The sequence below is a fragment of the Carassius gibelio genome, chromosome A2 (assembly GCF_023724105.1).
Source record: "Carassius gibelio isolate Cgi1373 ecotype wild population from Czech Republic chromosome A2, carGib1.2-hapl.c, whole genome shotgun sequence".
NCBI lineage: Eukaryota > Metazoa > Chordata > Actinopteri > Cypriniformes > Cyprinidae > Carassius > Carassius gibelio.
The window spans coordinates 17,297,307-17,309,106 of NC_068372.1; the positions used below are offsets into that span (position 1 = coordinate 17,297,307).

Consider the following 11,800-nt stretch of genomic DNA (forward strand, 5'->3'; position numbering starts at 1 on the left):
TGCTGATCAGTTAATTTGCTCAGTGTCTTTCGGTTTTCTAGAGTCATTCAAATTGACTGTTCCACCCAAATCTCTATTTCCTTCAGATATCATCATAATATTACTTGTTAACAAATTAAATATTTTAGAAATGCGTCATGTGAAACTTTTCATCTTTGACTGAACAGCCTCGTCCTTGTCGTTGCTGATATCGGGTTCAAGCACAGTTCACTCCTTCACTTCGTTTCTCATGGTGGCAACCGGGAAAAGTTTTCGCAAACTTTTTTCGACCGCCTTTCCAGATTGACAGCGCTTCTTTTCAATCCTGTTGTCGAAGAACATTTGAGGTCCCGCCCACACTTGGCGCTCCAGGGTCGACTGACTAATCAGAAAGCGCCAATCCCTCCTCCGCCATTTTGTAAGGATATAAGAAATACTAGCAGGTCTACCTCCGTCTACGACAACCTGTAGTTTTGTTAGTGCCATGGACGGGTAAGTTGAAAACATCCTCATTCCAAATGTGTTACCCCTTAAACACGTTTTTTCTTTGGATATTTTATACATAGTTGTGACTTAATACATAATGGACGTTTAAAGTTGGTTAAATTACATAAATTGAAGAGGAAATGGTGATTTTTTTTTTTGGAGTCGTCTCTGCCGCTCTTAATGTCTCCGAGCCGGAAGAGACCAAAAGTTGGACCAAACTAACCAACAACCTGTTGCAAGTGGTCTAGTTGAGACTGTTTGATGAAACAAGTGAACTAGAGCTAACGTTTCATGTTTTTTTAACCTCACTCGCAAGCGGAAAGGATCAAACGTGGCTTGTAATGTGCATAAGCGAAAGAACTGCCACTATTTCGCAACCCAACGTGTCTCAGTTTCCGCATTGTTGTTGGGGTGGCTAGCTAATTACCTGCTAGCTTGCTAAACCGATGCCAGTTCAACTTTATTCTTGCTTTACTCGTTTGTATCGTCGACGCATGTTAAATATTTTTCAGTCATTACCAAGTAACTTACGTTTGATAAACGTACGAAAGTCCGATTACAGTAACTGTTTTACATAATGACGCGGAGAAAATGTCACCCGTGGTTCAGAAATAATTCTGAATTTAAAGTGTTAAACAGTAACGGGCTTTTACGTGCATGTAAGTTAGGCAAGTATAATCATAACTAAGATTTTGTAAATGTAGGTAAAAAAATTAAGAAAATGTAAATTTCGTCATGTTACTCGATATGTATCAAACCTTTTATGTATTTATTTACTTAAACACAGACATTGCGCAGAATGACAGCCTTCAGCCTACAATGAAAGTTAATGTTGACGAGACCTGTCATTGAGCCTAACATCTCCTTTTGTATTCAGTGGAAGATCGAAAAACGTGCAGGTTTAACACATTGTTTTTGTTTTTTGTCTTCTGCAGCCGTTTAGACACTGATTTGTATCCTCTGGGATCCAGTTACGTCACTGAAATAGAGTAAGTTTTGCATTTCTATAAATATGGACTGGTTGTTGCATTATAACCTAATTTGATCTAAACTGAAGAGTTCAAGATACGTTTCAAAGAAAAGTGTAACCGATGTATACCGTTGGCAGAAAGAGTGGCTTAACAGGCCTGCTTTGTTTTACTGTTTGTCTTGTGTATCAGGTTGCTGCTTAGAAGGTGCAGCCTTAAAATGCAACCATAACAGCCATGTGTTGGTCCTCCTGGCTCATATTCTGTTAGTGAATATAAATCTAATATATAAGATAAAAAAAATCTACATTAGTACATGACAATTTACATCCATAAGTGCACCTATTGGTCTTAAACCCTGTTCACACTGATGAGATCATTGAAGGATGGCAAGTTACTGTATCAAATTGTGCTGTCTGCACTCATGTTGCTGGTCATTGCAGATATCGTAAGTTTTCAGTGAGTTGCTGATTTTTGTTAGCGATGCACACTGATTTGGGTGACCTCCAGTGATTTGGTAACTTTAAGTGTGCATGCGAAGTAAGCATAATATGAAAATTCAGCAATATATTCAAATCGTAAGTTAGTTTTGCAATGAAATGTCACACTTCTCCAGTTATTTACAGCACTTCTCACTATCTCACCTGATGGGTAAAACCAAGTGCCCACCCTACTTTATTCGATAGTCCATTTCACTCAGATTTGTGCCACAATATGGAAGAAAACCGATTGTCCCTGCTTCTATTACATTGCAACTTTAAATACTGCATAGCCCTTTATTTTGCTACATTGCCATCAATATTGTTTTTTATTGTTGTTTTCTTTCTCTTTTGTAGCAGTGTCCATGATATAACAGTCGGCACAAAGGTATGTCTTTTTTTTCTTTTTAAATCACATTTGTTCTTATTTGTTGTTCATATGTTTATTGCGGGTGTTCAGTAACAATACCAGTTAAGGTTGTATATCTGGTTTAAGAGGTTGTACATTCCTCCTACTTTTCTAAATTGCTGAGACAGAGGGAACTGCTCTAAGTTCTTGTCTCGTCTGCATTTGATCCTGCGACCGTAATTCTAGTCAAAGGTCACCTGCTGTTTAAACATTCACTGTGACAAATTACCCAAAGGTGAAAAGTAGCCTACACTAAAGTCTTGTAATTGTTGTGTACACAATTAATAAATTGTAACCTGGGGATTTTAGTTTCTCCTTGTTATATTTTGCAACTAGTGATTTTTGCTCCATACAGTTCGTTTACAATATTGTTTTTCCACACAAACTTATTTGCATGTGTTTGTGCATAGAGACTGCCTGCTGTTGTTTCCCCTGATGTCTTTCACACATGCAAGGCGGAGTAGAGATGTAGTCGATTGAATCTCAGCCCTGTCGGAGTCTGAGCACTAATTACTGTGGCTGGAATGCTGTGGTTGCATTCCTGTCTCCCTGACCCCCTTATTTAACACAGACTGTGCTCTCACCCAGGAGGCTTGCACTTTGTCAATGGATGTAAACATGTTGGCACCTGCAAGTCTTGAGCTCCTAGAGACCAGTGTGGGAGTCATGGTTCTCGGCTCTTTTTTTTTTTTCTCTCCCTGTCCTAAGTGAGTGCTCAATCTGCAATGCCCCGCAGTTAAAAATAGAGGAAGGAAATGCTGGAGTTGGGTGGATGTCTCACTCGAAAACAATGGATGGTTCAACCAAAGAAGGCTTTCCTGTCATAACTGCTCTGTGAATGTGATGTTGAAACCTGACTCCTGCAGGTTTTAGCTGGGAGGAATGTAATATTCAACCTTTTTCTTTTTTGAGGAAATGCCATGCCACGTAATCTTCATCCCAGATGTTTTTTTTATTTTCTTCAGCACGATAATATTGACGGTTTCTGCTGTAGGCTGCTTGAACCTTAGGGCTGTATGTAAGGTAAACTTTATCCAGGGTGTGGTAAAGTGCCCTTGAGCTGTTTGTAGTAGACTGTGGGTGGAAAATCAGCCAGAGGACCAGACGTTCAGCTTTTGGTAACAATACTTTCCTTTGGGCAGGAACAGAACGCGCATTGTGGCGATGGTGTAAAGGCTTTGGCTTATCCAGCGCATGTGAGCACTTGAGCTGAGACTTGTCATTTGAAGTGGTTTATTAAGAGAGTGATGCTGAATGATTTGCTCATTGCTCCATTGGCCAGCCAAGTGGCTCCAGCTTGGCCTTGAGTGAGAGACTGTGTTAGTGTTATGGCAGGACACAGCTGCCTCTGTTTGCGTTTGTTTTTCTTTGTTCTGCTTTTACTAGCAGTAAACTGTGTAGTGCTCTCTTGTGTGTAGATGCCTGGGCCAAGAGATATTGTAGTTGTAACCATTAGGCAACGAAAATAGTTAGATTTTTGTTACTTTGGAAATGGTTTCCAATTGCGTCATCTTAATTATGGTGTAATCCGATGGTGGTTAGGCAGATGCTAATGCTTGTCACATGAGTTTCTATTGTTCTGTGTAAGATGATAATATAACCCTTGAAGGCACTTCAAGTGCGTGTCTTCTTTTTTTTTTTTTTTTTTTTTTTTTTTTTTTTTTTCATACACTACTGTAGATTGTTTGGAAGATCTTGGAATTGCTGTGTGTTTAGGGTCTTTTGTTTTAAGGTGTGAGTGTCCTGTTAATCCTGTAAGTGTGTCCTGCTTAAACCACTTCCCTTGTCCTTTCAGAGGGGATCTGACGAACTCTTTTCCTCTTGCATATCTAACGGACCTTATATAATGAGCTCTGGAGCAGGTAGGCATTTATGACTCTTAAGTGGATCAAACCGATTTCTAACAAATGCTATTTGTTTGAACTTTGATCATCAATAGCTGCTTTTCCGCTGTCGGGCCAGTGCAAGCCAGGGCTTAAAATGGGCCGGGGTGGGGATAATAGCCTCGGGCCAGTAGCACAAGGCCAAAATAGCTCTGCGTTTCCACAGTCGAGCCTGAATACTTCTACGCTTCACTAAAACCCGCCCTTTACACACCTCTCAGGAACCACGTCATGCAACCCCATCATTTTACCAACAAAGAAGTTATCATAAAACGAATAAGAAATATACCATTGGATCATGCACTATCACAAAACCAACATGATAACAGCAGCCGTTTGTTTGCATGCTTTAATTTAAATTCAAAAGCATCGATTTTTACTATAAGTGATTCACTGAGCATAATGATTTATTAGGCTTGAAAATTTGTCACAGAAGTGTTTCTATTTTATTTTTAACGCTGAAGCATTATGAAAATATCCTGCTTATTCAGTCGTCATTGTTTCTGTTTATTTGTAAACAGTTTATAAAAGCTCCTGAACAAAAACCATTATTATATTTTTATGAGATGGGCTACGTTGAGTTAAACTCTTGAGACAAGACTTGTGACAGATAAAATGTTACTACTGTATTTTTCAGACTATAAGTCGCACCGAATTATAAGTCGCATCAGTCCAAAAATAAGTCATGACGAGTTAAACATATACAAGTCGCACTGGACGGTTGTGTTTTTTTTTTTTTTTTTTACGAAACATTACCATCTACAGCCTCGAGAGTAAGCTCCATGCTGCTCAGTGTAGACTACAGGAGTACGGAGCAGCATAGAGCGCCCTCTCTCGGTTGTAGATGTTAATGTTTTCTCTTGGTTTGTCAAATTAATTTTAATAAGTAGCACCTGACTATTAGTCGCAAAAGTGCGACTTATAGACCTGAAAATACGGTAAATGAATGCATGATTGTGATAGAGAATAAGAAGCTGATGTCTGATTTCTTCAAACGGTCACATTTACCATGTTTACTATGGTAACTTTAGTCTTTTGCATCTTATAAATATTTCTGCCTTTTTATGGTGATTTATAATCCACATCGGATCGCGTTATTTGAAACACTCACTGCTGACTTTAAGAGCGTTGTGTGCTCAAGTTATTTAAAAAAGTTTTTAAAGCTGGTGTTATAACTTTTAGCTTTATGAAATGATCCGCGGTACTGACACTCTCCAGGTGTGGTGGAACTCCCCCTTTGTTCATAACCACGCCTCTAACACCAGCTGGTTATGAACAAAGGGCCAAGAAGAGCAGGCACAATCAAGCCCTGGAAGTGACAGTGGAAACACGACTGGCCCTGGCATGCACTAGCCCCCTTTTAGCCCAACAGTGGAAACGCGGCTAATGAATCCTGAAAAAATGTATGAGCGGTTAACCCCAGACTTTTTAATATGTATTGACGTTCCTGAGAATGAAATAAAATTGAGATCCTTTCTGTCAGCAAATGGTAATGACAGCAAGAAGTTCAAAGGTGACATCAGGAGTCCAGGCATTCCTTCACGAGTCATTCATGTACGCAAACTGCCAAATGACATAAACGAGGCAGAGGTCATTTCTTTGGGGCTTCCCTTTGGCAAAGTGACGAACCTCCTGATGCTGAAAGGAAAGAACCAGGTAAAAATAGCTTTTTTCCTTTAATTTCCCTCAAAATATGATTACCTTGCTTTGACATACATACATTGTGTTATCTCCCTTACAGGCTTTCCTGGAGATGAATACTGAGGAGTCAGCACAGACCATGGTCAGCTACTACTCCTCTGTCACTCCTGTCATCCGCAACCACCCAATCTACATGCAGTATTCCAACCACAAGGAGCTAAAGACTGACAACTCACCCAACCAAGTTGTGAGTACACATTACATCACATTAGGCATTCAATCAAGGGCAATTATTCAATATAAATGACTCTTTAACAACTGATAATGTGTACTTGTGCTCTGCCCCCTCAATTCCCATAGAGAGCACAAGCAGCACTGCAGGCGGTTAATGCGGTCCAGACAGGAAGCATGCCTTTGAGCACTGTTGTTGATGGAGCAGGCATGGGGAGTCAGAGCCCTGTGCTGAGAGTCATTGTTGAAAACCTCTTCTATCCAGTTACTCTTGATGTCCTTCACCAGGTACTAACTGTCCTTCAAACTAAATTGAGGGGGAAAATGCTCTCCAAAATGCTGATTTATTTCCAGGCCTTTAAAGTGACAAATATTATCATGTATTAATGTTTTATCTTCTGTATGAAGATCTTCTCAAAGTTTGGCACAGTTTTGAAGATTATAACCTTTACCAAAAACAACCAGTTCCAAGCACTGGTTCAGTACTCGGATGCAATGACTGCTCAGCATTCAAAACTGGTGAGTGGCACAGTGGATCAATGTTAATGGATGAATGGGCAGCTAAATCCCATCTGAACTCTAATCGTTTGGCTTAACATTCAACAGTCTTTAGATGGACAGAACATCTACAATGCCTGCTGTACCCTTCGCATCAGTTTCTCGAAGCTCACCAGCTTGAATGTTAAGTACAACAACGATAAGAGCAGGGACTACACTCGCCCTGACTTGCCTACAGGAGACAGTCAACCCTCCTTCAATGCACAGTCGATGGCTGCAGCTGCCTTGAGTAAAACTTGATTTACTACTTTATTACTGTATAACATTTTTAACAAAATAACAAACTGCATTTTTCCTATCTCAGATGCTCCTGGTATCATCTCTGCATCACCATATGCTGGGGCTCATGGTTTTCCACAGACGTTTGCCATTCAGCAGGCAGCAGGTCAGGCACAGCTCTTAATGTTGCTCTGTGAACTGCAGTGACACAGTTCTCAGTCACGGATAGTGATGGCTGTCCCTCCCACAGGTCTGTCTCTGCAGGGTATGTCTGCTGGGGCTTTCGCGCAGCTTGGTGTCCCTGGTGCCGCGGCGGCTGCCGCTGCAGCGGCTGCTGCAGGACGCCTGAGTCTTTCAGGTTATAACGCTGGTGGAAACAGTGTCATGCTGGTCAGCAACCTCAACCCTGAGGTTAGTTCTATTTGGTTTCACTTAGTTGTTAGCATGTTAGCTTTTGATTGTTGTTTTACCAAGCCAGATGTGATTTTGGTTAGTGGAACTGTAAAAGTTAATAAAAAAAATTAAATGTGTAGGAAATAATATAATTAGATGGCATCTAGTGATAAACAAAATACTTATTTCTGTAGCTCTTCAAATAATGTACTGTGTGTGTGTGGAGGCTCATTTCCTATTATACAAACATGCATTGGCACTTAATATTCCGTCACTTTGGAATTATAAGGTTCTAGCAGCCATTTGTCAAATTTAATTTTTTCTTATTCTGAGACTTATTTTTTTGTGACCCTGTGAGAGACTTGTTTCCCATAACACTATATGAAATGCAAAAATCTTTGAAGTTCAAGATCTCGAAACTGCTCCGAATGCAGATAGAACCTTATAATTCAAGAGGTTTGTTGACTCTTGACTGAAGCCATCTAAAACATTTCATTTCTAGTATTTCTTTAGAGCTATGAGTATGTTTAGTCTCTATCTTTCCTGTATTTCATTGTTAATCTTCTCTCCTTTCTTTTTATTTCCTTAGTGTTCCTATAGTGAGATGCGTTTAATTTAGCAAGTTCTGCTGAATGGAACACTACATTTTTCTTTGTGTATACTGACCTTGTTTTTTACTTCCTTTTTTCTTTTTCTCTCCCTCCCCATTCCCCTCTCCCCTTTTATTATTTTAATACTTTGACCTGGAATCTTTTGCCAACTGACTACACCACCTGTTTTTTTATAATATTTTAAACTCCCTACCTACTCCATATGGTTTCCAACTCATGCCAATACTGGATTCATACACCATTTGTTTTTCTGTTGTACAACCAACACACAACATCCCCCAACCCACCACCACTACATTTGTTGGATATCCTCCCCCTTTACCTCTACCCTTCCCCTACCTTTCCATCATGAACAATATCACCCACCTTCATGATCCTACCACCGTTTTTTGCCATTCCTGTGGAACTGCCTCGCTGTGGACATGTTCAACCTCCACTGTCCTGCCTCCGATCTTTTCCTGTCCCTTCCTCCCTACGCTGCCTTCCTCTGCTGTCTTAAGAGCGTTACGCCCCAATGCCTCTTTATTCTTTTCGGTATGTTATCATTGGCATCTCCTTTTTTATTACCCTTTTTGTTTCATATTTAACTTCATCTAAGATGTATACTTTGGTGTGTGGGGTTTTTTAAAATTGCATATTAGCTGCAGCTTTTTATGCTCCTTCATTTGGCAGATGCTAAATATCTATTGCCAACAGTTATATATCATTTTATACCATGTTCATATTAGTTGCTTAGTTTTTAGACATAATAGTAAGTGAGCCAAGGATAAGTCCAGAGTCCAATTTTAAAGCCCTTTGTTGCAGATTTTTGGCAATCTGTTTGTTTTAATATCATTTTGTAATGGTAAAAAGCCAGGTCCAGTAGAGATGGGCCAAAATAGAAATGTAGTGTCTTTTATCAACAGTTATTTATGCCTTACTTGGCTGTAAAAATAATTGATTGTCTAGATACTAAAGTGATAATTAGTCTTTGTTTGTAATCAGTTGTTTGTTCATAAAGTGAACATGTCCTTATGGAGCTATCATTATCTTTTGGTAGGTGTGTATGGTGACGTCATGAGAGTGAAGATCCTATTCAACAAGAAAGAAAATGCTTTGGTGCAGATGTCTGATGGAACCCAAGCCCAGCTAGGTATTTATTGCTCTTTTAGTAACTTCAATTTTTCAATGGAGCTTGATTTCTGCAACCCCAACCTATCATGTCCTCTTTAGCCATGAGCCACTTGAATGGGCAGAAGCTGTATGGGAAGGCTTTGCGGGTCACTCTTTCCAAACACACCAATGTGCAGCTGCCACGTGAAGGCCATGAGGATCAGGGGCTCACCAAGGACTACAGCAACTCTCCTCTTCACCGCTTCAAAAAGCCAGGCTCCAAGAACTATTCCAACATCTTCCCCCCTTCCTCTACTCTCCATCTTTCCAATATACCGTGAGTCCACTAAATTTAGACCGATCTCTTTGGCTGTCTTTAGCAGTGTCTTATTTAACGCGCGTCTTCTCTTTGCAGACCTTCCGTCACTGAGGATCATCTCAGAGGCTTGTTTCTAAATGCAGGAGCTGTTGTTAAGGCCTTTAAGTTTTTCCAGTAAGACATTCTACAAGTTTGAGTTCTACAGATGTAGTCATGGTGTTTCCTGGATGTCTTACAATGTTGTTCATTTAATATTTCTTTCTAGGAAAGACAGAAAAATGGCTCTCATCCAGTTGGGCTCTGTGGACGAAGCAATCGAGTCGCTGATCAAATTTCACAATCATGACCTAGGAGAGAACCATCACCTCAGAGTGTCTTTCTCCAAGTCCACCATCTAATGGAGGCTGGTTTATTTTAGAGGAGGTGAAAGGACTGTCACTTTAGACCAAACTTTTAAGCCTTCCACAATTTATCACTGTGGACAAATATTTTCCACAACACACACTTCGTCATTCCTTTTATTATATCTATATTCACACATGTCTGTAATTCCAATTTGAACCAGTAGACCAGAGGAACTGAACCCAATGTCACTTGGGTTTTAATAGTACCTTTTCTCAGACGGTTTGTCTCGTGATTTAGTTAATCATTGGCACACATCGGTTTCGGATCATAGATGCTGCGTAGTTTACACTTGTGCCTCTGCGGAAAGCCGCACACTTTCAGGTTGCACACGCAAAGCCTTGTTTTGTTTAATGAACCTATAATTAACTTTTTCAAATCCATTTCCTATTTGCCTTTCTGAAAAAAGCAGCTGTGCCTTACATGGTGCTTGGAGTGTAGATTCTTAATGGCCTTAGTAATGTCTTGGATGTTTTTGGCTGCTTTGCAGGAACCAATAACCTCCAAACATACAAAAGAGAACCTGCCTGGTGTTCCCAGGTGCTCCTTGTGATTTGGTTCGTGAAAGCGCAGATCGTTTTCCTATGAAAGGCAGAGCATAGTTCAGAGTTCTTTACAGGCTTTGGTTTTGTACCTAACGGTCACAGCTTATTTTGCATATAGTTATTCTATATTTGTGGTTCTGCTGCTTTATGTAGCATTTGTAAGATTCTATAGCTCATTCCATATTAAGTCGCACACATTTGTAATACTGTATCATCTATTTGGGCATTGGCCTACTGCACTCTGTGCCTAGACCATCATATTCTACATTTAATTGGGAGTGTGACTTTTTTTTTCTCCTGTTGCTTAAGGGTTTCGTCAGTTATGAAACCGTTTGAAGCCAAACCAGAGTTTCGCCACCTATGATTTTTTTTTATTTTATTTTTTTACCTAATTTTTGGCTATGTTGCTTGTGGCGAAGGAAGTCAAGTTCACAGGAGTTTTAATGAACTTGTCTGTGTGTTCATTTGGACCTTCCAGAGCTCAAGTTACTACTGGGTCTCTTTTTTGTCACTTGCCTTTTTGTGTTAAAGAATATTAGCATTACAGAGTCTTAAGCTCCTGTGTGACGTGTGTGTGAACCGAGACACCTGTGACAAGACTTCAGACTGTTTTTAGCACTTCTCTGTGTGTGGGGGGGATTGTTTAGGCCGTTGTCTTTCTGATGCATCCATTACATTTTGATTGTCATGAGTCTTGATTCACAGACATTCCCTTTTACTTTTCAGCTTGTACTATGGGGGAAATTCTCAGTTTATTTTATCCTTTGCAATTTAGCAGAAAAGTGGCGTTCCTGACAAGTGTTGAGCTTTTTGTGTGGGAATTTATTTTATTTTTTATTTTTTTTTCTGAAGAGTAGCATGATGGACCAAAGCATCTTCTATGTTCTTCCAGCCAGTTTTTGATATAGAGGTGTCTCTTTACTGTGCAGTGATAATTCAGATTTTTTCCCTTTTCAACAGCTTTGAATTCCCTGGGCAGGGACTGCCTATGTGTATATTACTGCCTTTTTGTTTACAAGAAGCAACAAAAGATCTTGAAAATATTACAAATTAGAGAAGACGTTATGGGGCTTTTTTGGCCTAAAGTATGTATCAAATTATTTCTGTTATCAGAGAACAGAACCAAACAAAAGTCTTAAAGTAGCAACAGAACTCCTTTGTTGCGTTAGTTGTTCTTCCTTGTTTTTCCCAGTATGGATGTAATGTTGAGTGGGCGAGGGCTACTGTATATAATTTGTACAAGCAATTGAAAATCAGCATTTCTGTGGCAAGCATGTATATTTTGATAAGGTAGTAGCACACATTCAGCTCATTGTAGAGCCTTCCTTTTTTATTACACAATATTAAAAGAGATTCCAACACATTGTGTCTGAACATGCAATTGCCCTCTTGAAAGCTTAACCTTCTTTTGATAAAGATGCTCATGCTTTTTCTGTCTTCAATAAACCTTTGTTTCTTTCTTTTATCCTTTTGTCTCTTTGATTTCTGAAGTTTTTAAACCTCTTGACCTTTTCACTTTCTGCATCTGTATGCGCTTTCAGTCATGTTGTTAGTAGTCTCTCTTATCAACCTTCCCACATTTGAG

The 11,800-nt window shown here is 39.6% G+C and overlaps 1 protein-coding gene across 1 annotated transcript; it reads left to right on the plus strand.

Moving 5' to 3' along the window:
- The first annotated feature begins 388 nt into the window (after positions 1-388).
- Positions 389-11,576, plus strand: LOC128029076 (polypyrimidine tract-binding protein 1-like). The gene is made up of 16 exons (XM_052616555.1): positions 389-471; positions 1,401-1,454; positions 2,270-2,300; positions 4,117-4,183; positions 5,688-5,860; positions 5,946-6,092; positions 6,206-6,364; positions 6,485-6,595; positions 6,683-6,863; positions 6,939-7,019; positions 7,104-7,264; positions 8,358-8,391; positions 8,897-8,989; positions 9,070-9,286; positions 9,365-9,442; positions 9,534-11,576. Exons 1-16 carry the CDS (start codon positions 464-466, stop codon positions 9,664-9,666), a joined length of 1,728 nt encoding a protein of 575 aa, XP_052472515.1. The 5' UTR covers positions 389-463; the 3' UTR covers positions 9,667-11,576.
- The last annotated feature ends 224 nt before the right edge of the window (positions 11,577-11,800 follow it).